Raw genomic sequence first — 21,724 nt, 5'->3', positions numbered from 1 at the left:
TACCACCCTTATGGCAGAAAGTGAAGAGGAACTAAAAAGCCTCTTGATGAAAGTAAAAGTGGAGAGTGAAAAAGTTGGCTTAAAGCTCAACATTCAGTAAACGAAGATCACGGCATCCGGTCCCATCACTTCATGGGAAATAGATAGGGAAACAGTGGAAACACTGTCAGACTTTATTTTTCTGGGCTCCAAAATCACTGCAGATGGTGACTGCAGCCATGAAATTAAAAGACGCTTACTCCTTGGAAGGAAAGTTATGACCAACCTAGATAGCATATTTAAAAGCAGAGACATTACCTTGACAACAAAGGTCTGTCTAGTTAAGGCTATGGCTTTTCCAGTGGTCATGTATGGATGTGAGAGTTGGACTGTGAAGAAAGCTGAGTGCTGAAAAATTGATGCTTTTGAACTGTGGTGTTGGAGAAGACTCCTAAGAGTCCCTTGGACTGCAAGGAGGTCCAACCAGTCCATTTTAAAGGAGACAGTCCGGGGTGTTCATTGGAAGGACTGATGCTAAAGCTGAAACTCCAATACTTTGGCCACCTCATGCAAAGAGTTGACTCACTGGAAAAGACCCTGATGCTGGGAGGGATTGGAGGCAGGAGGAGAAGGGAACAACAGAGGATGAGATGGCTGGCTGGCATCACCGACTCGATGGACATGAGTTTGAGTAAACTCCGGGAGTTGGTGATGGACAGGGAGGCCTGCCGTGCTGTGATTCATGGGGTCGCAAAGAGTCAGACACGATTGAGCGACTGAACTGAACTGAGTCAGTATATAGCAGTATCTCACTGTGGTTTTAATTCAGATTTCTCTATGAATTACATTTCTCTAGTGATGTTGAGCACATTTCCATATGCTTGTTGGCCATTTGGAAATCCTCTATTGTGAAGGGTCTGTTCAAGTCCTTTTTCTTTAATGACTATGGAATTCTTTGAGTCATATTTTGAGTCTATGCGTTCATTGTAATGATCTTTTCCCAGTTTGTGACTTATCACTTTACTTTCTTAATTATCTTTAATTAATGACCAGAAGTTCTTAGTTTTTATGAAGTCAAATTTATTGGCTTTTGATGGTTAGTACTTTGTCCTGTTTAAGAAATCTTTGCCTACTCCAAGGTTATGAAGGTATTCTGTTTTTTCTAGAATCTTTATTTGGCTTACCTTCACAATTATATTGATGATCTATCTCAAATTAATTTTTGTGAAGGCAGGTAAAGGTGCAGGTAAAACAGTTACTTGCTCCCACACTGTTTATTGAAAATATCTTTCCCCCACTTGAAAAAGCTTATGTAGTTAATTTTCAACCAGTCTTCTTTTCTAGTAAGTCTACTTAAATATGCATTGCTTTAGATGCTTCCCATAAGTTTTTTAAATTTTTTTAAATATTTTTTATTTGGCTGTGCCAGGTCTTAGTTGTGCCATGCAGGATCTTTGATCTTTAGTTGCGGCATGTGGGATCTAGTTCTCTGACCAGGGATTGAACCTAGGCCTCCTGCTTTGGGAGCAGGGAGTCTTAGCCACTGGATCGCCAGGGGAGTCCATTCCCATAAGTTTTGATACACTGTTTTTCATTATCATTCAATTTGAAACATTTCTAGTTTCTTTTGTGATTTCTCCTTTGATTCATGAGTTACTTAGAAATGTGATTGAGAGTAAAGGACACTCAGCACAGCTCTGGCAGCCAACCTAGCCTGCTGGAGTGGCTGACTTGCTTTCGTCTCTGCACTCCTGGCAGCTCTGTAGGTGAGTGAAAGTTCCCACAAGCAGGAGGTGTGTATGGAGAGACGCCTTAGGGTTGAGCCTGCCCTGGCATGAGCACACACATTCTAACCAGGCCTCTTCTCTAGCTCTAAAACATACCCTGGGCCATGAGAGAAAGAAGGAAAAGCAGGCTAGCCCTTCTTTAGCTGAGTAATTAAAGCTAAGTCACTTAAAGCTTTCTAATCTGTAAAACGGGGATGATAATGTTTGGTTCCATGTTCTCCGTGCATGCTAAGTCGCTTCAGTTGTGTCCCATTCTTTATGACCTCACGGACTGTAGCCTGCCAGGTTCCTCTGTCCATGGAATTCTCCAGGCAAGAATACTGGAGTGGGTTGCCATGCCCTTCTCCAGGGGATCTTCCCAGCCCAGGGATCAAATCTCTGTCTCCTGCATTGGCAGACAGGTTCTTTACCACTAGTGCCACCTGGGAAGTTCCATGTTCCACTGAGAGTACATGGAATGGGAGTCTTGCTATGGGACATTAGGCAAACCTTAGCAGGTAAACGGATGAGGCCAGGAGGAAAACTTGCCTCTATGACAGGTTCTGACACAATGTCTGCGTTTGGCCAGAGCTGGGAGGAGGACCCCCATTCAGGGCTTTGTGGAGACAGTTAATGCAGGGCCTACAGAGGCAAAATTGGGAAGTGGTGACCAATGGGGCTGCTGGCGGGGGCCACCCTATGAGCTCTTCCCCCCATACCAGGCAAGGGCTTGCTGCCTGGGTGAGATGTGCCCCAGGGGGTCTGGTTTCAGCTGGAAGGTTATCCTTTCCATCCAACACCCCCAGATGACTGCTCCCCAACAGGACTCAATCCCCTCCCAGCTCCCATACCTACACCTCCTAGACCTTCTTTGTAGCTGGAGGCAGAGGGGATGAGGAGGGGTAATTGCAGAAAACAGTGAGTCCAGAGAACTCTGGGAGCAGCTGCAGCTCTCTCTGCTTTCTTGAGCTGATCTTGGGCTCACTTTGAACCTGTCAAGCCAGGTACTGTCATACCTCTGTGCCCATTACCTTAGGCTGCATCTTTGTGCCTATGTCCAGATTTCCTGTAGCCTCTGTTCTTACCTGCATAGAACATGAGTGGCAGAGGTGAGCAGGTAGGCAGATCCCTGGGTCTTTAGCAGAAAGACCAGTTGCTAGGTTGAGAATCATTTCCAGACAGTCCAGTGGTTCCTATTACACAATCACCTTTGCTTCTAGGGCTGCAGCTGAGCCACTAAACATCCTCACAGAGCCAGGTTGCTTCATTCTATGGGGGTGAAATAGAACAATTCAGGAGACATCCCAAGTGCCCCCTCCCCAGTCCAATAGTGCCATGCCACTGCGGAGGGTTGCTGGGGACTCAGTTTCACTCCCCAGAAACTTTGCTGTACTCAGGGGTCCTCTTATCACCCGGAACGGATCAAGCTCTCCACCATTTTGGTGGATTTCTTGGGAGTGTGGGGGCTGGTGTACTGCTTTGGACATACTCAGGGCAGGGATAACCTGAGGCAGAAGGTAGGGTCCTGCAACATCTCCAGAGACTGAAGATTTCACCCAGAAAAGTAGGACCTGGCAGGGAGGGGGAAGGACTGGTTACCTCTCTGGGTGTCTGAAGATTTGGACACTGGAGTTTGCAGATGTCTTCAGAAGGGGCTGAAGCTGGAGTTGAGAATGCCCTTTGCCACCTTGGAGGGGTCCATGAGCCCAAATTGCAAGTCACATGCTACGAGTCAGACTGGCTGGTCCTATTTGCCTTCCTCAGGCCTTTTCGGAAGTTTCATCTGAGCACTCCAGCCACAATTAAGGCCTCCAATTAAGGCCCCACCATCTGCATGGAAGGGGAGGCCTGTGTGGGGAGAGGAAGAGAGAGTTAGAGCAAGGTCTGAGGGGGAAGGAGTGTCTCTGGGCCTGAGCCCTCTTACAGTCAGGGGAAGGGGTGTTCCATCCAAAGCTGGCCCTGCACCATGCCCCGCTCTCCTTGGCTTGACCTCAGCCTACACTTCCATGGCAATAAGCAATCCCATGAAGTTTGGCTGACCCCAGAATGAGGAGCTTCAAGTCATCACAGTGTCTGACCTAGCCTTGAAGTCTAGACGCCTTGGCACAGTGCTGGTCATGAAGCATGTGCTCAAACAGTTCGCAAATGAATGGGAGAATGGCAAGCACTGGTTTTTGTGCAACAAACACAACTCTCCCACCTAGGGGCGCCTGATCACAGTGGGACACCCCTCAGGTGAGGGCTCAAGAGACACCAGCCTGGAATATCTAAATATACATCTCTCCAAAGACATACAGATGGCCAATACGCACATGAAAAGATGCTCAACACTGATAATTATAAGAGAAATGCAAATCAAAATTATAGTGAGGTACCACCTCACATTGATCAGAATGGTCATCATTAAAAAGTCTACAAATAGCAAATGCTGGAGAGGGTGGTGGAGAAAAGGGAATCTTCCTACACTGTTGGTGGGAATGTAAATTGATACAACCATGTTGGGTAACAGTATGGAAGTTCCTCAAAAAACTAAAAATACAGTTGCTATATGATCCAGCAATCCCATTCCTGGGCATATATCCAGATAAAACTATAATTCAAAAAGATACATGCACCCCTACATCAATAGCTGTACTATTCCTAATAACTAAGACATGGAAACAACCTAAATGTCCACTGAAAAATGAGATAAAAATGTAGCATATATACACAATGGAATATCACTCAGTTGTAAAAAAGAACAAAATAATGCCATTTGCAGCTACATGGATAGACCTAGAGATTATCACACTAAATGACGTAAGTCAGAAAGAGAAAAAACAATACCATATAAACATCACTTAAATGTGGAATCTAAAATATAACACAAATGAACTCATTTGCAAAATAGGAACAGAATCCCAGACATAGAGAACAGACTTGTGGTTGCTGAGTCGGGGACAGGAGGGGTTAGATTGTGAGTGTGGGATTAGTAGATACAAACTATTATATATAGAATGGATAAACAACAAGGTCCTATTGTATAGCATAGGGAATTATAGCCAATATCCTGTAATGAACCATAATGGAAAAGAATACGAAAAAGAAGATATGTAGGTATAACTGACCCACTTTGCTGTACTCCAGAAACTAACACATTATGTCAACTATGCTTCAGTCAAAAAATTACATACATATATATATACACACACACATACATATATATCAAATCAGATCATATATATATAGAGAGAGACAGAAACAGGGAGGGAGGGGGAGAGAGACAGAAACAGAGTGGGAGGGAAGCCCTACAGATGAGGATGGGGCTGGGGGGGCGGGGGCAGGGGAAGTGTTCCAGCTGGGGATCTGGGGATCTGGATAAAGCTGGATTGGGAGTGCCAATGGGTGCTCTGCTGCTCCCTGCAGGATAATGCAGGAACAGCACCCCTGGGCTGAGGACTAAATTGCTGGAGGAAAAAGAGGAGGCACGCAGGATTCAAGCATCCCTCTTTGTCCCCACACTTGATATCTGGCACAGCGCATTCACACTCTCCCCTTCCTCCTCCTTGAAGCCAGGGTCCTGATGCCTGGAGTCCATCCCCAGCCTCACGAAGCAGGCTCTGTATCTTCCCAGGTCTCCCAAATCCTCCATCCAGGACATGTCACACATTTCTGAAGGTCCTTTTGCCAAAAACCTTGTCTTGGGAACATCAGGCCAATTCCAGACCTGAAAAATCACTCATGCAGTGTTGGTATTCAGCAGATGGAAAGGGCTCCCGAGGAGCCTTTGTAGACTACTAGGTGTAGGCGACGCTGTTCATTGGGAAGAAAGACAAATGTAAGGATCAACAAACACTATGAAAATAGAAAATGATAGAAAGGCAGGAACTTAATTGTAACAAAATTTGAAAGATCAAGCCGAAGACTGATTATTTGTTAAACGTATAAAATTTGATAAGCCAATGGAACATTAACTTTAAATACTGATGCACAAGTCATAGATACACATAGACATAAATAGAGATATAGAGCTGTAACAAGAAACCCATAGATCACACTTTGGGCCTATTCAGTGGTAGGAAGGTAGCTGGGTGAAACTGAGCTGAGGGCAGGAGGAGGATGGGGTGGGAAAGGCCATCAGCAAATGTTTATTATGGAAAATTTCAAATATATACAAAAGTAGCAGTATCAGGATAATTAAGCCCATGTACTCATCACCCACCTTCAACAATTACTAACTCCACTAACAATTTTGTTCCATCTATATCACCTCCTGCTATTCCCCCACCTCAGATTATTTTGAAGCAAACCTCATATTTCATATCATTTTATCATTAAATACATTATTTTTCTTTAAAAGAGAACAATGCTTTAAAAAGTCATGAGTACAGTACCATCATCACAAGTAAAAAAGTTAACAGTTATTCTTTAATATCTTTAAATATCCAATGTTTATATTTCTCCGGGCATTCTGTTTTTGTATGTTTTTTTGGGGGGGGGGGGGCCTGCTGTGTGGTATGGCTTCCCTGCTGGCCCAGACGGTAAAGCGTCTGCCCGGAATGCAGGAGACCTGGGTTCGATCCTTGGGTTGGGAAAACCCCATGGAGAAGGAAATGGCAACCCACTCCAGTACTCTTGCCTGGAAAATCCCCTGGATGGAGGAACCTGGTAGACTACGGCCCACTGGGAAGCAAAGAGTCAGACACAACTGAGCCACTTCACTTTCATTTTCATGCTGTGTGGCATGTGGTATCTTAGTTTCCTGACCAGAGATCAAACCCAGTCCCCTGCACTGGGAGCATGGAGTCTTAACCACTGGACCACCAGGGAAGTTCCTCCACTATGTTTTGATGGTTGTTTTTCTTGATTGTCTTCCCCATCAGACCTAACCAGGGACCTGGGCAGTCCCTGAGGCCAATACCCTGTGTCCACATACCCAAGTGAAGACAGCCACTGAGCTCCAGATGATAGCCTATGGTTTTCAACCACTTTCTAGAAGGACTTCCTCAGGCCTCGCCCTGATCAAAATAGCCCATGTGAACCTGGGCTGCAAGCCCCAACAGCCTCTTCATCCTCCTGCTGTCTTATATCAGCTCAGATTGTACATCAAGTCCTGGAAGCTGATTCAGCCTGCATCCCTTTCCCCAACTGGCAAGCGTGTGATAAAGTGCCCTTTGGGGAGGTGGTGGTGAGGGGAGGCTGAGGCAGGAAGTCCTGTGTGTCCCACCATCTCTATGAAAGGGCAGGCCTCACACTCGCCTCATGCTGACGCGACCAGGCATGGGCAAAAGTCTGACAACACAGGGCGGAAAGGAGCAGCCATTAGCACTAATGAAGCAGGCGGTCTGAAAGCTTTTTACTTTGAAGCTGCTCGCCCACCTGGGGAGGGAACAGTCTGTTCAGTCACCTTGGTTTCCAGGAACTGCAGGCAGAAAATGGTGTGGGGGTAGGAGCAGGGGTGGGATCTTGGAGAAGCCTGGAGGAAGAAGGGGAGCAGGGATAGATCCAGAGAGGGAGGCAGAGGGCCTATTTTTGGCTAAGTGGTCTTTTCCCTTCCTCACTCCTCTCCAAAACCCAGGGTCTGGGTCTGCACCTCACCCCACCCGGCTTTGGCCACTGGCCCATCACCCCCTTTCAATGCCCTTGACCCAAGTTCCTGGAAACAAAGGAAACAAGCCATGCGTAGGGTCTGAATGACCATCTCCGGGGCCACAAATTAAATTAAGCGTTCAGGGCTGCCTGCCTTGTTACTGCTAATGACTCCGGCCTACCCATCCCCCAGGTCCCTGTCCTGCAGAAATTTGGGGGCCCTGGGCACCCTATCTTGTTCCCAAATTTTGAAGGGCTCCCGGAGACCTCACTCCAAATTGGAGATGGGCACCCCTCTTGTAGAGCCCTGGTTCCAGTGAGAGAGGCCTGAATCATGCTCCCATCTTCTGGGGAGGGCCCCTCATACCCTGGCTGCAGGAAGCAGTCACGTGTGGGCCCTTCATTAGATCCTGCCATATAAGCAGGGGACATGGAATGGTCAGCAACTCCTGGGGCGAGGATCCAGCAAGCAGAGGTAAGTCCTCAGGTTGGGCTAAGACTCCTACTCTCTAGAGATCTGGGATAGGGCACCTAGAGGGTGCTCCAGGGATGAAGATGGACTAAGTGGTGGGTTTTCCCGCTGAGCCAGGCCATGCTGACCGCAGTACTGCTGAGCTGTGCCCTGCTGCTGGCAATGCCCTCCATGCAGGGGGCCCAAATGGGCCCTGCTCCCCTGGAGGGCATCGGAAGGCCTGAGGAAGCCTTATTCCTAGAGCTCCAAGGTCAGTGTGCGCAGTGATGGGGCTGGGTGGGGCCTGGACACTCTCTGGTCACAAATTGTTCTGCCTTGTATTAGCCTCTTTCCCCCTCCCCAATCCCAGGCCTGGGAGGCGGTGTCTTGTGCATGGGGGGTTTCTGCCCTCACATTACCTGTCCCAGGCCTAAGCCTGCAACCGTCGCTGAAGAGGATAACGGAGGAACAGGCCGAAGAGTCGCTGCTGCAGGAGGCAGAGGCAAAGGCCTTAGCAGAGGTAACTGCTCAGGGCAAGGGGTGTGGCCACAGTCTTTAAATGAGGGGCATCAACCTCTATCTCTACTTGACTCTCTCACCTGGGGCAACATTGCAGACTATCCTTCCCCATGCTCCACTCCTCTCCTAACTTGATCAGGGCAGGTCCCTGAACCTGCCTTTGGAGGCCCATGTTCCCCAAACCCTGTAGGTGCTAGATCCGGAAGGACGCAAGCCACGCTCCCCACGTCGCTGCGTAAGGCTGCATGAATCCTGTCTGGGACACCAGGTACCCTGCTGTGACCCGTGCGCCACGTGCTATTGCCGTTTCTTCAACGCCTTCTGCTACTGCCGCAAGCTGGGTACCACCACGAACCCCTGCAGCCGCACCTAGCTGGTCGATGTCTGGGTCGGGGCTGGGGAGCACCAATAAAAGGATGGAACCAACCCCAGGGTTGTGGCGTTATTTCGAACGTGACCGCCGTCGGAGGTGGGGGAGGTCACGGCAGGGGCGAAGGTTCCTCTAAGCCACAACACCACACACACCCCCTTATTCCAGGGCCTGCGTTATCCCATCACAAGTCACTTACATGCGAGCTCTTAGAGCACCAGGAACCGCTGGGAGAAAGAGAGGAGGGCCGCGCTCCTGCTCTTGAGAATCTCTGATGATAAATGCGAGAAAGCGGGTCACAGGGCGGCAGAGGGGTTGTACCTCCCAGCATGCTAACAAGCCTCAGGCTCCAGGGCCTGCTTGCGGCTAACTCGACGCGTGACCCTTAGCGAAGCATGGCCCTCACCGGACCTCAGTCCCTCTCAGAGGAAGGATGGCTCAACAGTCTGGAACATTTCCAAGCAAAAGAGGGGCCGCCCACTCCCATCTTTACTTCTGGGGCCGTCACAGCACCAGGGTATACCAGACTCAGAAAATCTAGAGTGAAGGCCCAATCGAATCCCCCGCTTCACGGGCGCCACCAAGTGGCTGGCCTGGAACATTCCAAGTTTCTCCCTCCAGGGAGCAGGAGGGCCGCCTCCGCCTCCCCTCAGCGCGCAGGCGCCAGAGGGCAGGCCGCAGCCTACACCTGCGCAAGCGTTCTGCACCGAAATTGTCTGGAAACGGAGCCCCGCCCCGTCGTGGTCACGTGAGCCGCTTGCGCGTCACCTGACGCTCTTGACAGCCTGCTGTGGGCGCCGAGTCAGCTGATCTTAAGAGTTGTGCTGCGTGCCGGCCGGTCCGGGCCCTCCGGTCCAGCCGCCCCGCCGCAGCCATGTCGTTCTTCCCGGAGCTTTACTTCAACGTGGACAATGGCTACTTGGAGGGACTGGTGCGCGGCCTGAAGGCTGGGGTGCTCAGCCAGGCGGACTACCTCAACCTGGTGCAGTGCGAGACGCTCGAGGGTGAGCCGCGGGGCCGGGGTGCTGGGCCTCGAAAGCCCGGCAAGGAGATCGAGCCAGGCCTGAAGTTTCTGAGGTCTGGGAGGGGAATCTGGGGGTGCTCGAAGGGTCTGAGAGGTCGGGGAGCCGGATCTGGGCCTGAAAGGCCTGCTGGGAATGCAGGAGCTGATGGGTGCGCCGGAAGGGAATGTACCTCTAGTTGCAGCTCCGTGAAGGCCCAAACACAAAAGAAGCTTTAAGAACCGTAGTGGTTCGCCTCTGCTGGGGCCGCTTCTTTCTCCGTTTTGCCCGACGTGTAGTTTGGAAGAGAGGGCCTCTTGGGAGTGGTTAGTTGCTGCGAGATGTGCTCATACAAGTCTCTTTATCCTGACGTAGCGAGAGAGCTGTCTCCTGGCAGCGCTTAGGGAAGCTAATCGGAAAAGTCCCCTGCTTTCCCTCCCAACACGTACACCAAGGCCTTTGGCATTATTGTGTTTTCCTGCGGAGTGAGCCGTTCGGGAGAATTGCTGGGCCAGCTTAGCTAGAGTTGTCCTTCCGTCGCCGATCCACTGGCTGGGGATGCTGAAGGCACTTCACTCCTGAAGGCAGTGTTTGGGAGAGCCCTGAAAGTCTGGAGGTTCATACACGTGTATCTGACAATAATTCCCACCCCCTCCATGAGGATGTGTGTTCAGATAGGGTTGCTTAGTACAGGAGTAGTGAGAAGTGGAGTTTCCCTTTCTTCTCAGGACGCGCAGCTCCGAAGTGGGATTGACTCCCTGAGGCACAGCATCGACTTCCCTGAGTCCAGCCTTCTCTTCTTCCTCTCCCTTCCCACCCCTGCCCCCTAGGTGGTAGTGAAGGGCACAGTGGCTGGGCTGTGAGCTCCCATCCCTGACCTCCAGGTGATATGCCTTGAACAGAAGTACTGCTAGCCTTCTGGTTGGTAGCTGGAGCGGGAAGATGGCTGGATGATTCACGTTCAGGAGAAAATTTTCTCATTATAAAGTTACTGAGGTTAAAAGTGACCTCAATAAAAAAAAACAACCGACCAACCAAACAGTTATTATGGATCTTTCAAACTAGGCCAGTGATGTGAAAATAAATCCTTTAAAATTTTAAAACTTACTGAAGTTCAAATACAATTGTGGGCATTATGGTTTTAACATAAATGTGCAAAAAATGTCTTTCACCTCCCTGATGAGAGTGGTTGTGCTGGGTTGTAGGAACTTGCCAGCAGCCTCATTGTCCTCACTGTGGCAAACAGAGGAGAAACAGGGAGGCTGCACAGGGCAGGGTGGCACACAGTGGTATTTAATGGGAATTTTGTGGACTGACTGGGACTGGAGGAAGATCTTTATTTGCTTAAATCTGAATGTGGATAGCTTAGATTACCAACTGGCATTTGGTAAATTTGTTTCTTTTTTAGGCTTTCCTCACTCCTGCTGCTGCCCTCCTGCCCCACCCCTGTAGAGTTTCTGGGGGCACAGAGTTCCCAAAAGATCTTTCATCATCCTCCATAAACACATTAGGCCATTCTTCCTACAGCACTGCTCACACATGGTCCCCCTTGTGGATCACCATCCAGTCCTTCAGTGTGACACTCAGCGATTCCCTCACTCTTTCACATATGTTCCTTTCCCTCATGTAAGCCACTCCCAACTTTTGGTGCACATTTTGTGGTGGACTTTGGACTTTCAAATCTGACTGAATCCCAGCCCCACCAGTTACTGAATCACCTAATTTAACCAAGTTATTCAACACCTCTAGGCCTTGGATCCTTCATCTGACACATTAACAGTGCCTGTCTCACCAAATCCTTAGATAACAACAAGTTATTATGTGTAAAACACTTAGCTCAGCACCAAGCACTGAGATAGATAAATGTTAGCTCCTTTCAGGATTATTTGCGAACGCCACTTCCTCTGTTTCTTTCTTATCCTGGTGAAGCCCAGTGATTCTTACTCTTTAAGGCCCAGACCCTGTACCATACCATCTGAGAACCCCTTTGTGGCCATGCTAGGCTAGAATTTTGGCCCTCTCCATCCAGTTGCAGCTCTTATGGTGTCTGTGCTGCTTTCCTAGAAATCACTTAACTTAGAGTTTGAGATTCTTGGGACTCTGATGGATATGTTCAGGAATTTCAGGGTCTGGAGATAACCAGAGGCAGGAAGAAGTGCCCAGAAACTCCTCTTGTCCTCTACAAGAAGGCCTGCTGAAGGTCACATCAGAGGCCTGGCCTCCAGCCGTTTGTTCCTGGATGCTTTTGCTTCCTTATCTCCAGGGAAAAGGGAAAGAGTGGGGAGGAAGGTAGGAAGGAGAAACCAAGGAAGCCTGTGGTCCCTGATGAGATCTATAGGTGTATCTTGAGAAGAGGAGGCTTCCAAAGAATATGTTTAAAAATGGGACAGTTTCCAGAAGGCTCGGGGCATTGGGTGGTGAGTGGGTGTTTGTTCTGCGAGGTAGGGCCAGTACTTCTTGATCCTCCACCACACCCTTGCCCTCCTTCCTGCATTCCACTTCCTCAGAGCATCTGCTACTGACCTCTTTTGCTAGAACTCAGTCTCTTAGGACCTCTGAAGTCCATGTATCCTCCATCGTCCACCTTGCTTGTCTCTTCTCAGAGGTAGGAGAAAGTCCTACCTCTTGGTGAACTGAGGGGACAGAGCTGGGTGGTCACAAAAGCTCTTCCCAGCTCTAAGTATTTCTGCATGTGCTTAATACCTTCTGGAAGCTGGGTCCTGTGCCTAGGGACTTGTGGGGAAGAGGAGGTGGGTCAGAGATAGAGAAAGAGAAATCACATAGTGTTACTTTTTTTTTTTTCCTTTTAACACAGTATTGCTTTGAATGCTTTCATGCATTCCACATATACTTAGGGAGCACCTGTTTTATGCCAGGCACTGTGGTAGGGTTTGAGATACTTTGTTGAATAATGTTCTCTTGTTCCCTTAAAGTCTGAGGGTGGAGACTATAAGGGGCCAGGAAAAGACATTAAGCAATCGGTGTAACATGGTGGTTACAAGTGTAGGCTTACTATTTCATGCCTCTGTGGCCGTGTAACTGCTCTGTCCTGAGTTTCATCATTTGCAAAAGGGTAATAATAATACAAATTTAAGGCAATGGCACCCCATTCCAGTACTCTTGCCTGGAGAATACCATGGACGGAGGAGCCTGGTAGGCTGCAGTCCATGAGGTCACTAAGAGTCGAACACGACTGAGCAACTTCACTTTGACTTTTCACGTTCATGCATTGGAGAAGGAAATGGCAACCCACTCCAGTATTCTTGCCTGGAGAATCCCAGGGACGGGGGAGCCTGGTGGCTGCTGTCTGTGGGGTCACGCAGAGTCGGACACGACTGAAGCTACTTAGCAAAAAAAAAAAAAAAATATATATATATATATATATATTTACTGATGGAGCGATTGTGAAGGCTAAACAAAATAATTCTTTTAGGGACTTCCCTGGCAGCCCAGTGGTTAAGACTCTGCATTCCAATGCAGGGGGCATGGGTTTGATCCCTGATGGGGAGCTAAGATCCCACATGCCTCACAGTGCGGCCAAATAAATAAAGAGAACTGTTTAGGGGGAAAAAAAAAGATACTCCCTGTAAAACACTTGGCATGAACTTGGCACATGGTACGTACTCAGTCAGTGTGTTAACTGCTATTACTGTTATGGTCAAGCAAAGAAATATTAAGGGTGACGCTTGTGAAAAGGACAATGGAGAAGTGATAGAGAATCAGAGGTGAACTCTCTTTAAAGAGGGCTGGTTAAGGCCCTGCTGAGAAAAGGATTTTCCAGATGAAGTGTGAACCATGAGGAGCCAGTTGAGCAAGAGCTGGGGTGGGTGTGAGGTGGGGTGTGCTGGGCGGGAGCATTTCAGGCAGAGAGACCAGCAGGTTGGGGAGAAATAGTTAGGCCTTCAGCGGGACCAAAAGGAGTCCTGGCTGGTGGGGTTTGGAGGATGAGAGCACAAATCTGGGAATTCAGACCCTTGGTTTAAAAAAATTGGGGTGAGGGACTTCCCTGGTAGTCCAGTGGTTAAGAATCTGCCTTGCCCTGCAGGGGACATGGGTTCAATCCCTGATCAGGGAACTAAGATCCCACGTGCCTTGGAGCAATTAAGCCCCTGCAACACAACTATGGAAGCCTTTATGCCGCAACTAATACCTGTTGCAGCCAATGAATAAAATTAAAAAAAATTTTTTTAATTGAGGTGAGCCCAGGAGAGGAAGCGTCTGGCCCCTCAGCACTGGACGTGGGGGCAGAGAGAGTGGTGGCTTGGGGCACCACCTTCTGCAGAAGCTGGCTGAATTCGAGGTGTTTGTATGTGACTAAGTGAACATATTTCAGATCGTGAGGAATATGTGTAGTACTATTTCGATGTTCGAGTCTTCATTTGTTCATTCAAAAACACACTTCCTGAAGGCTTACTCTGTGCAAGCTTCTGGGCCAAATAAAAGAGCCAAGTAGGTGTTCCAGGGGTTAACATAGTTCTGAGCTTGAACCCTCAGCTTTGACCTTGGTTTCAGCCTAAAAGCATTGCTATTAATTTGACTGGCTGCTGGGAATACAAGTATGAGTGAGGCTCTGGCTGTGCCCTCCAAAGTCTCCCCTTTCCTTTTAAAAACTGCTTATCATTCACTTTCATTTATTATGGAAATCATTAAACATATATAAATTGGAGGGAATAGTATAATGACTCTGTAAGTAATAGACACCTAATTACAACTTGTTCAGTTCTTGTTACCTTTATCAATCTTGTGTTGATAATAGCTTCATTTATCACCCCACTCCAGTTATTTTGAAGTCAATCCCAGACAGTGTATCATTTCAGCTGTAAATATTTTGGTGTTTCTAAAAAAAGATCATGACTTTTTTTGTTAACGTAACCACAACCCTATTATTCCTCCTTTAAAAGAAACATTAGTTTTGGGTGTCATCAAATATCCACTTAGGGTTTAAATTTGTCTGATTGTCTCAAATGATTTTTTAATACAATTTGTTTCACTTGGAGTCCAGTTATGATCCATCAATCAAGCAATTGATGCTGTCACAAGTCTTTTAGTATATAGGTTTTCTCTTTCACTTTTCCTTTTATTTGTTGAAGAAGCTGGGTCATTTAATTTACAGATTTTCCTTTTTTTAAATTAATTTAATTGGAGGCTAGTTACTTTACAATATTGTAGTGGTTTTTGCCATACATTGACATGAATCAGCCATGGGTGTACGTGTGTTCCCCATCCTGAACCCGCCTCCCACCTCCCTATAGATTTTCCTTCATCTCAGTTTTGCTGGTTTTCTCTCTGCTGTATAGTTTAACGTGCCCCTTGTTAATTGGTAGTTAGATCAAGAAACTTAATTAGAATCTGGTTATTTGTTAAAAGCAATATTTAATAGGTAATGTTTGTGCTTCTATTGAGAGCTGTTTCTGTTTAGTTCTCTTTTTATGACAAAGGAATCATTGATGTTTATTGCCTAGAACCGTGATTTCATTAGGGTTTGCAAAATGGTGATATTTTAATTTTATCTTTCCTTCTGGAATTGCTAGCAGAATTCCTTCTAAAGCTGGAAAGTTCTAGTACTTTGAACCCTGTAGTACTTTGAATCTAGTACTTGATTACCTTGACATACCATCTGTATAGGAGAGGCAAGATAAATACTTGATTCTTTCCCTTATTTCAGTTCAGTTAGTTCAGTTCAGTCACTCAGTCATGTCCAACTCTTTGCGACCCCATGAATTGCAGCACGCCAGGCCTCCCTGTCCATCACAAACTCCCCGAGTTCACTCAGACTCACGTCCATAGAGTCAGTGATGCCATCCAGCCATCTCATCCTCTGTCGTCCCCTTCTCCTCTTGCCCCCAATCCCTCCCAGCATCAGAGTCTTTTCCAATGAGTCAGCTCTTTGCATGAGGTTGCCAAAGTACTGGAGTTTCAGCCTCAGCATCATTCCCTCCAAAGAAATCCCAGGGCTGATCTCCTTCAGAATGGACTGGATGGATCTCCTTGCAGTCCAAGGGACTCTCAAGAGTCTTCTCCAACACCACAGTTCAAAGGCATCAATTCTTTGGTGCTCAGCCTTCTTCACAGTCCAACTCTCACATCCATACATGACCACAGGAAAAACCATAGCCTTGACTAGACGAACGTTTGTTGGCAAAGTAATGTCTCTGCTTTTGAATATGCTATCTAGGTTGGTCTACTTCCAAAATAATGAGTTGGTTTTCCAACATCCTCCAAAGATGACTAATGAGGTTTGTTTACTCTTCTTTTTGTTTGTTTAGTATCATAACACACTTAGGCTTTTAATATATTTGTTGTGCTTCAATCTCTCAACTTTATCGATGCTCAAATTGTCCTTTGGCCAATGGGAGATGATACAATATGCTGCCTATTGTATAAGTTTTTTGACATAACCCTGTAATCTTCTTTATTGCTGAGATGACAGTATATTCTAATGTTATCTTGTACATTTTTTGATCCAGACCTAGAGTCATCATTTCTCTTAGGCAACCTGTTTCTTTTTATAGGAAAAAAGATATTTAGGGACCATAATCTGAGTCCAGGGGTTTCTCATTGTTGCTGAGTTGGTCATTATTTCCAGGATTTTGCAATGAATTAGCTCTCCTCTTACTCAGAAACTTGGAAAATACTGAAAAAGCATGTGACTTGCTGGATTATGCAGCTGTAACTCAGCTGATGGGTACCAGATGTGAGTTCCTAATTTGGAATGGGGGCTCTCCCTGACACTTGGACCATTCAGCTCATCTCCTTCCTGTTGTAAAGAAATATATTAACATTTAGGAGGAGGACCTCTGTGATATTCTCAGCTTCCATGTGAGCTCGGTGGTCCCAAGGATGGTTTTCCTCAGCCAGTGAATTAGATGCTCAGGGATCATGGTTGAAGAGCTCACATGCTTGATTTGCTGGTTGTCTTCCAGAGCACTTTTTCCCTCTCTGTCGTGAGTCACTTGCCTTCTGTTCATTACAGCATTTTCTTCTGCATTTCAACATTATTTCACAAGAGGCAGTCTTCTATAGGAAGAGGAAAGTGAGACTCCAGGCTGGTCTTGGCCACATCAAACTGCAGATGCAAACATAGATGGTGTCTCCAGGAGTGGCACTAATGAGTTATTAGTGGCACAGTTAGGTATTCAGCACTAATTGTGATGTGGCCAGAAATGTGGCTGAAAAGAGTTTATCTTTGTTGTTGCTGCTTTTTAAAAAATTTTGGCTGTGCCTTGTGGCATGCAGGATCTTAGTTTCCTGACAAGGGACTGAACCCACACCCCCTGCAGTGGAAGCGTGGAGTCTTAGCCACTGGCCACCAGGGAAGTCCCAAGAGATTAACTTTGAAGAACTGCAAAAACTGCAGGAAGGGCTTTGTCCTGAACACAGGAAATGGGAGGGTAAGACTACTTACTTTGTACTGTAGAATGTACCTGCAGTCTGAAACGTGTGTTTCCAAGGGATTGGGGCCACACTGGAGGTGGGAAGAACAGTCTGCAGGGTCTTAGAAGTAACCCGGGGCAGAGAAGATGTCTTCAGGCATTGGCAGCTAGCATTGGGGGGGAATTTACAGGGAGAGGAATTAATAGGATATGAGGGTTGGATAAGGAGTCTGAGGAGGAATGAAGAGTCAAGGCTGATGTTTCCACCCTGGCTTAGGCACCTATGTAGGTGGCGGGTGAAATGACAGAGGAATGTGGAAGGAACAGTTTGGAGAAAGAGCAAGAAGATGGGAATGAGGGATCTGTGAGCCATTTGAGTGAAGAGGTGGAGGCTATTTTTGCTGCTCAGGTGTGAGCTTGGGGAATCAGTGTAGAAGTGTGGCCACTGACCCCAGGAGAGAATTGAGTCAGAAGAGTAGACACCCTAGATGGTGAGACCCTCCCCCAGGAAGAGCTTCCATTAAGCAAGAATGGGGCAAAAGATGGTCCTGCCAGAAAGGCCAAAGGCATCCCCTGAGAGGTGGGTAGGAGAGAAAGGAAGGGGTGGTGACTGACAGCGGTGTCCTGGATATTGAAATAAAGTCAGACAGCTCTCTATTTGGTTTGCTGTTCAGAGGTCGTCGGTGACCTTGATGAGAACAGAGAAGAGCGGGGCTGGAAACTGACGACCAGGCACAGAGTCAATGGACAGAGACAGTGGATGGACAGAGCGGAGCTCACAGATGAACTCGGCTCACTGAGGAATCTCAGCTCAGCCTCTTACTGGCTTTGTGACCCTGGGCAAGTGGTTTATCCTCAGCTGCACAATGAGAGCATTAATAGAATCGCTCTGAGATGTTAGCGGCGTGAAGTACAGGGCCTGGTGCTGAGTGAGCAGTCAGGGAAGCCAGCTGCTCCCACTATGGTCATTCCTTCTCGTCACTCCTGGGAGGCGGGTGCCATGCTGGGCCCCGAGTGGGCAATGAAAACATATCACACAGGCCTTGCCTGGGGGAGCCCATGCACCTAATGGACAGACTGGCGGAGATCAAAACAGAATTGAGGGTTTCCCTGGCGGTCCAGTTGTTAAGACTTCACCTTCCAATGCATGGGGTGTGGGTTTGATCCCTGGTCAGGAAGTTTAAGATCCCACATGGCTCATGGCCCAAAACAACAGAACATAAACAAAAGAAGCAATATTATAACAAATTCAGTAGAGACTTTTAAAAAAGATAGTGCTAAATGTCCAGTAGGCATGAAGCATACTTTGGGACAGTGGGAGCATGTGAGGAGTAACAGCTTATAGGGCTTCTTTTTGGGGCAATGAAAATGTTGTAAAATTAATTGTGATGGTTGTGCAACTCTGAATATACTAAAAGCCATTGAATTGTACATTTTAAATGGGAAAATTGTATGGCATATGAACTATATCTCAGTAAAACTGTCACACAAAAAAGTAGCCAGGTTGGGGAGGTGGGAAGAAGGCATTTGTAGTTTTAGAAACATCAAACCGCGTAGAAGATCAGGAGAAATTGGGAACCAGGAAGAGAATAGAGCACGTGTCAGGGGTACGCAGGGCTGAGGGTGGACAGTTGCCTCGGGCTGGTTCATCAAAGGCTTCGGGTGCCTTGGGAAGTGGCTTAGGAGGGATGAAAGTTGTAATAGAGAGAGCAAGAGGGAGATCCTTCACTTAGGTCAGGGTCAGTGTGTGGGAAATGTCTTGCTCAAGAGTTTCTGTTTATTTTCTTGCCTGGAAACATTTTGTATGTTCCATTTTGTTTGTCAGAGGAGAATATATTGGTTTGATGAAATTGGGTGACCATGGCTTAGACAGCAAGACAAACTTAGCTCAGCCCAGAACTCCTTAGAGCCAGATGTGATCCAGAGGGAGAGAGGACACAGTTCTGGCAACCCGATGATCACAAGCACGACAGAGCAGCTCTGGGAGGGGGGCCCCTCAGGGGAAGGGTGTACACATGGAGAGGGTTAGCACATGGACCAAAGCCACAGCTACTTCGAGTCTCCTGAGTTGTGAGGGCCCCCCACACGCACCTGAAGTTTTCCCCTCAGTGTTTGATGGCCTGTGTTGTCCCAGCTGCCCTGGCCAGTGATGTTGCTGTGTGAAGAGACCCCTTCCCCCCATGCCCAAAGACTGATGAGCTGGCACAAATCCGTGGTGGCGACTAGACTGTTCCTCTCCCAGTGCTGCTGCAAGAGGATGAGGCCCCAGAGCAGGGGCGGAGGCCAGGGGTGGGCAGGAGGGAGGTCTTGCTGCCATGAGCCAGCTTGGACTTGATCCCTCAGTACATGAAGGAGGGAAGGACTGTGAAGGGGGTGAGGGTTGGTGGTGTGATGCGATTAGAAACGGGATACGGGGCTCTGGAGGTTTGGTTTAGGAGGAGCCAGGCTAGAGGATATGCTATCCTAGCTCTCCAGGTGAGAGAATGGGGCTGAACTGGGGCAGGAGTGGCACATGGGCAGAAGAAGAACTGGGTCAGAGACCAGCTTAGGGAATGAGACCCGCAAGATTGGGCCAGTTTGCTTTAGGTATAGAGGTGAGAGGGGTTAGAGATCAGGATTTTGACCTCAGATGTCTGGGTGGGTGCTGGAACTGCTTCTGAGACGGGCCCCAGCAGGAGGGGAGAAGGTCTGGGGCATGGACAGGTGGTGGAGGAGGTGCTCCATCGCAGAAGCACTCAGTCTGCGTGTCTGAGGGAGGTGGCTGTGTGGATCTGGAGCTCCAGGGAAGCAGCACTGATGATTCCAGTCTGGAAGTCATCAGCATGCTGGCCGGCGGCAGCTCAGCCTGCGCCATCTGTTGGCCTGCCACCAGGGCAAACTCCCTTAGAAGCCTCATCCCGCCCACAAGTCCTGCCAGGAGGCTGGGGAGCAGCCTTCACAGCAGGCCAAGGGGACACAAGCTTGCCCTGAGGAGTATACTTGGCGTGGAGCCTAATTTGGCGAGCAGAGCACAGAGAGCCACAGCCAGGGGTTCCCCTTCACACCCCTGCCATGCCTCCTTCCTGCATGACTGGGCAGGGTGGTTTCTTTCTTTTCTTACTTTTTTTTTTTTTTATGTAGGTGTCTTAAAAAAAAAAGTTAATTAATTAATTTTGGCCTCGCTACGCGACTAGTGGGATCCTAGTTCCCTGACCAGGGATCGAACCCGTGCCTCCCAAGGTGGAAGCCGAGAGTCTCAACCACTGGACTGCCACAGAAGTCCCTTCTGTTTTTCTTTTTTGATCTTCTTTTTAACTAAACATAATTTTTTACTTATTTATTTTTGGCTGTGCCTCGTGGCATGTGGGATCTCAGTTTCTCCTGCCGACCAGAGATTATATGAGGGATGATCATACCAGCGTGGGTTCTTAACCATTGGACTGCCGGGGAAGTCCTAAACATAATTTTTTTTTAAAAATTCCAAAAGTGGAGTTGGAAGGATAACTTGGTATAGGTCCTTGGGGAACAAGCTTTTACTGCCTTGTTTAAATACTGCACGTGCAGGTACTTTGTGACCCTGCACACCCACCTACAGGGTCGCATCCCATAGGTGAGCACAGGATGGCATGCACAGAAGTGTCTGCACCAGCCTTGGAGGTAACTAACTGCAACCTGTTCGAACCAGAGGGATTGCTGTGGACAGGGGAATGGTTAAATAAACCCTGGTCTGTGCTCACAGTGGAATACTATTCAGGTGCTCAAAAATGTGATGTTCCATGAAGATTGATTTAGAAATATCTTGTTAAGTGAGAAGTTGCAGAGTGTTGTGTGTAATATAGTCTCATTTTAGTAGAACACCAGGTAATGTGCACATGAAAATGTGTTTGGAAGCGTAGACAACCAACCTGGAGTGGCAGCCTCTGCAGAGGAAGGGTTGGAGGGACTGGGAGGGGAAATATGTCAGTCTTTAATTTTAAGTACTCTTCCATCGTTCAAATGTGTTGTATTGAACAAACGTTTTATCGTTTAAAATATCTGCTGAAGATATCTAAAATAAGAGAAATTCGAACATATAGGTGAGCAAAGAGAACGCACTTAACCCATCAGCCATCCAAGCCGAGACCCCTGCTGGTGACGCTAGGGCATTCTTCCAGATTTTTGTTCACAGCGTTGTAGTGCTGGTCTGACTCTTAGGGAGCCCCCATCAACCCCCTTCCCTTCTCTTTACACCAGAAGACTCAAGAGTCCAAGGGATGCATGAGGCCCAGACCCTCATGTCACTCAGAACAGAGTCCCAGAGCCCCGTCCATATTCAGCTCACCTCCCACCTGTCCATTTTTCTCTTTTCCCTTTGTTGCCTTCCCCCAACCCCCCATACACTTCTTTTTTTCTCTTCACTGATTACACCTTGCACTGGTGTATACTGTAGCTTGATTTTATCTGGGAAGCTGTTTATGGTCAGGACAGTCCACACAGGAACTGATAACCCTTGTTTCAGAAGCCCTGCCCTGGGAGTTCATGTCAGAACTTGCTCTGGTGGGTAATAACACTCTTGTCCCTCAGTTTTCTCACTGATTTCTTGGGCTTGGTTTCTGAGGTGGAGCCAGTGTCTGAACCACAGGGCCTTTTGAAGTGACCTCAGCACAGGCAAATGTCAGCCATTCAGGACCCTTAAAGATGAGACTTCCAGGGTGACCAGGGTTTCTGGATGGCAGAGA

At 47.8% G+C, this 21,724-nt stretch overlaps 2 protein-coding genes across 2 annotated transcripts in view; both read left to right on the top strand.

The window, feature by feature from the left end:
• Nucleotides 1-7,178: 7,178 nt before the first annotated feature.
• Nucleotides 7,179-8,709, top strand: AGRP (agouti related neuropeptide). The gene is made up of 4 exons (XM_019978842.2): nt 7,179-7,788; nt 7,903-8,035; nt 8,193-8,284; nt 8,474-8,709. The coding sequence occupies exons 1-4, from the start codon at nt 7,744-7,746 to the stop codon at nt 8,654-8,656; spliced, it is 453 nt and encodes a 150-aa protein (XP_019834401.2). The 5' UTR covers nt 7,179-7,743; the 3' UTR covers nt 8,657-8,709.
• A 714-nt stretch (nt 8,710-9,423) lies between these two features.
• Nucleotides 9,424-21,724, top strand: part of ATP6V0D1 (ATPase H+ transporting V0 subunit d1) — a 39,161-nt gene continuing 26,860 nt past the window's right edge. The window contains exon 1 of the mRNA XM_019978841.2: nt 9,424-9,657. Within this exon, the coding sequence (XP_019834400.1) occupies nt 9,528-9,657 (130 nt within the window). The 5' untranslated portion in view covers nt 9,424-9,527. The remainder of the gene's footprint in view (nt 9,658-21,724) is intronic.

The sequence above is a fragment of the Bos indicus genome, chromosome 18 (assembly GCF_029378745.1).
Source record: "Bos indicus isolate NIAB-ARS_2022 breed Sahiwal x Tharparkar chromosome 18, NIAB-ARS_B.indTharparkar_mat_pri_1.0, whole genome shotgun sequence".
Taxonomy (NCBI): Eukaryota; Metazoa; Chordata; class Mammalia; order Artiodactyla; family Bovidae; genus Bos; species Bos indicus.
Note: the sequence above shows the minus strand (reverse complement) of the source record. Positions and strands in the feature narration are given on the sequence as shown.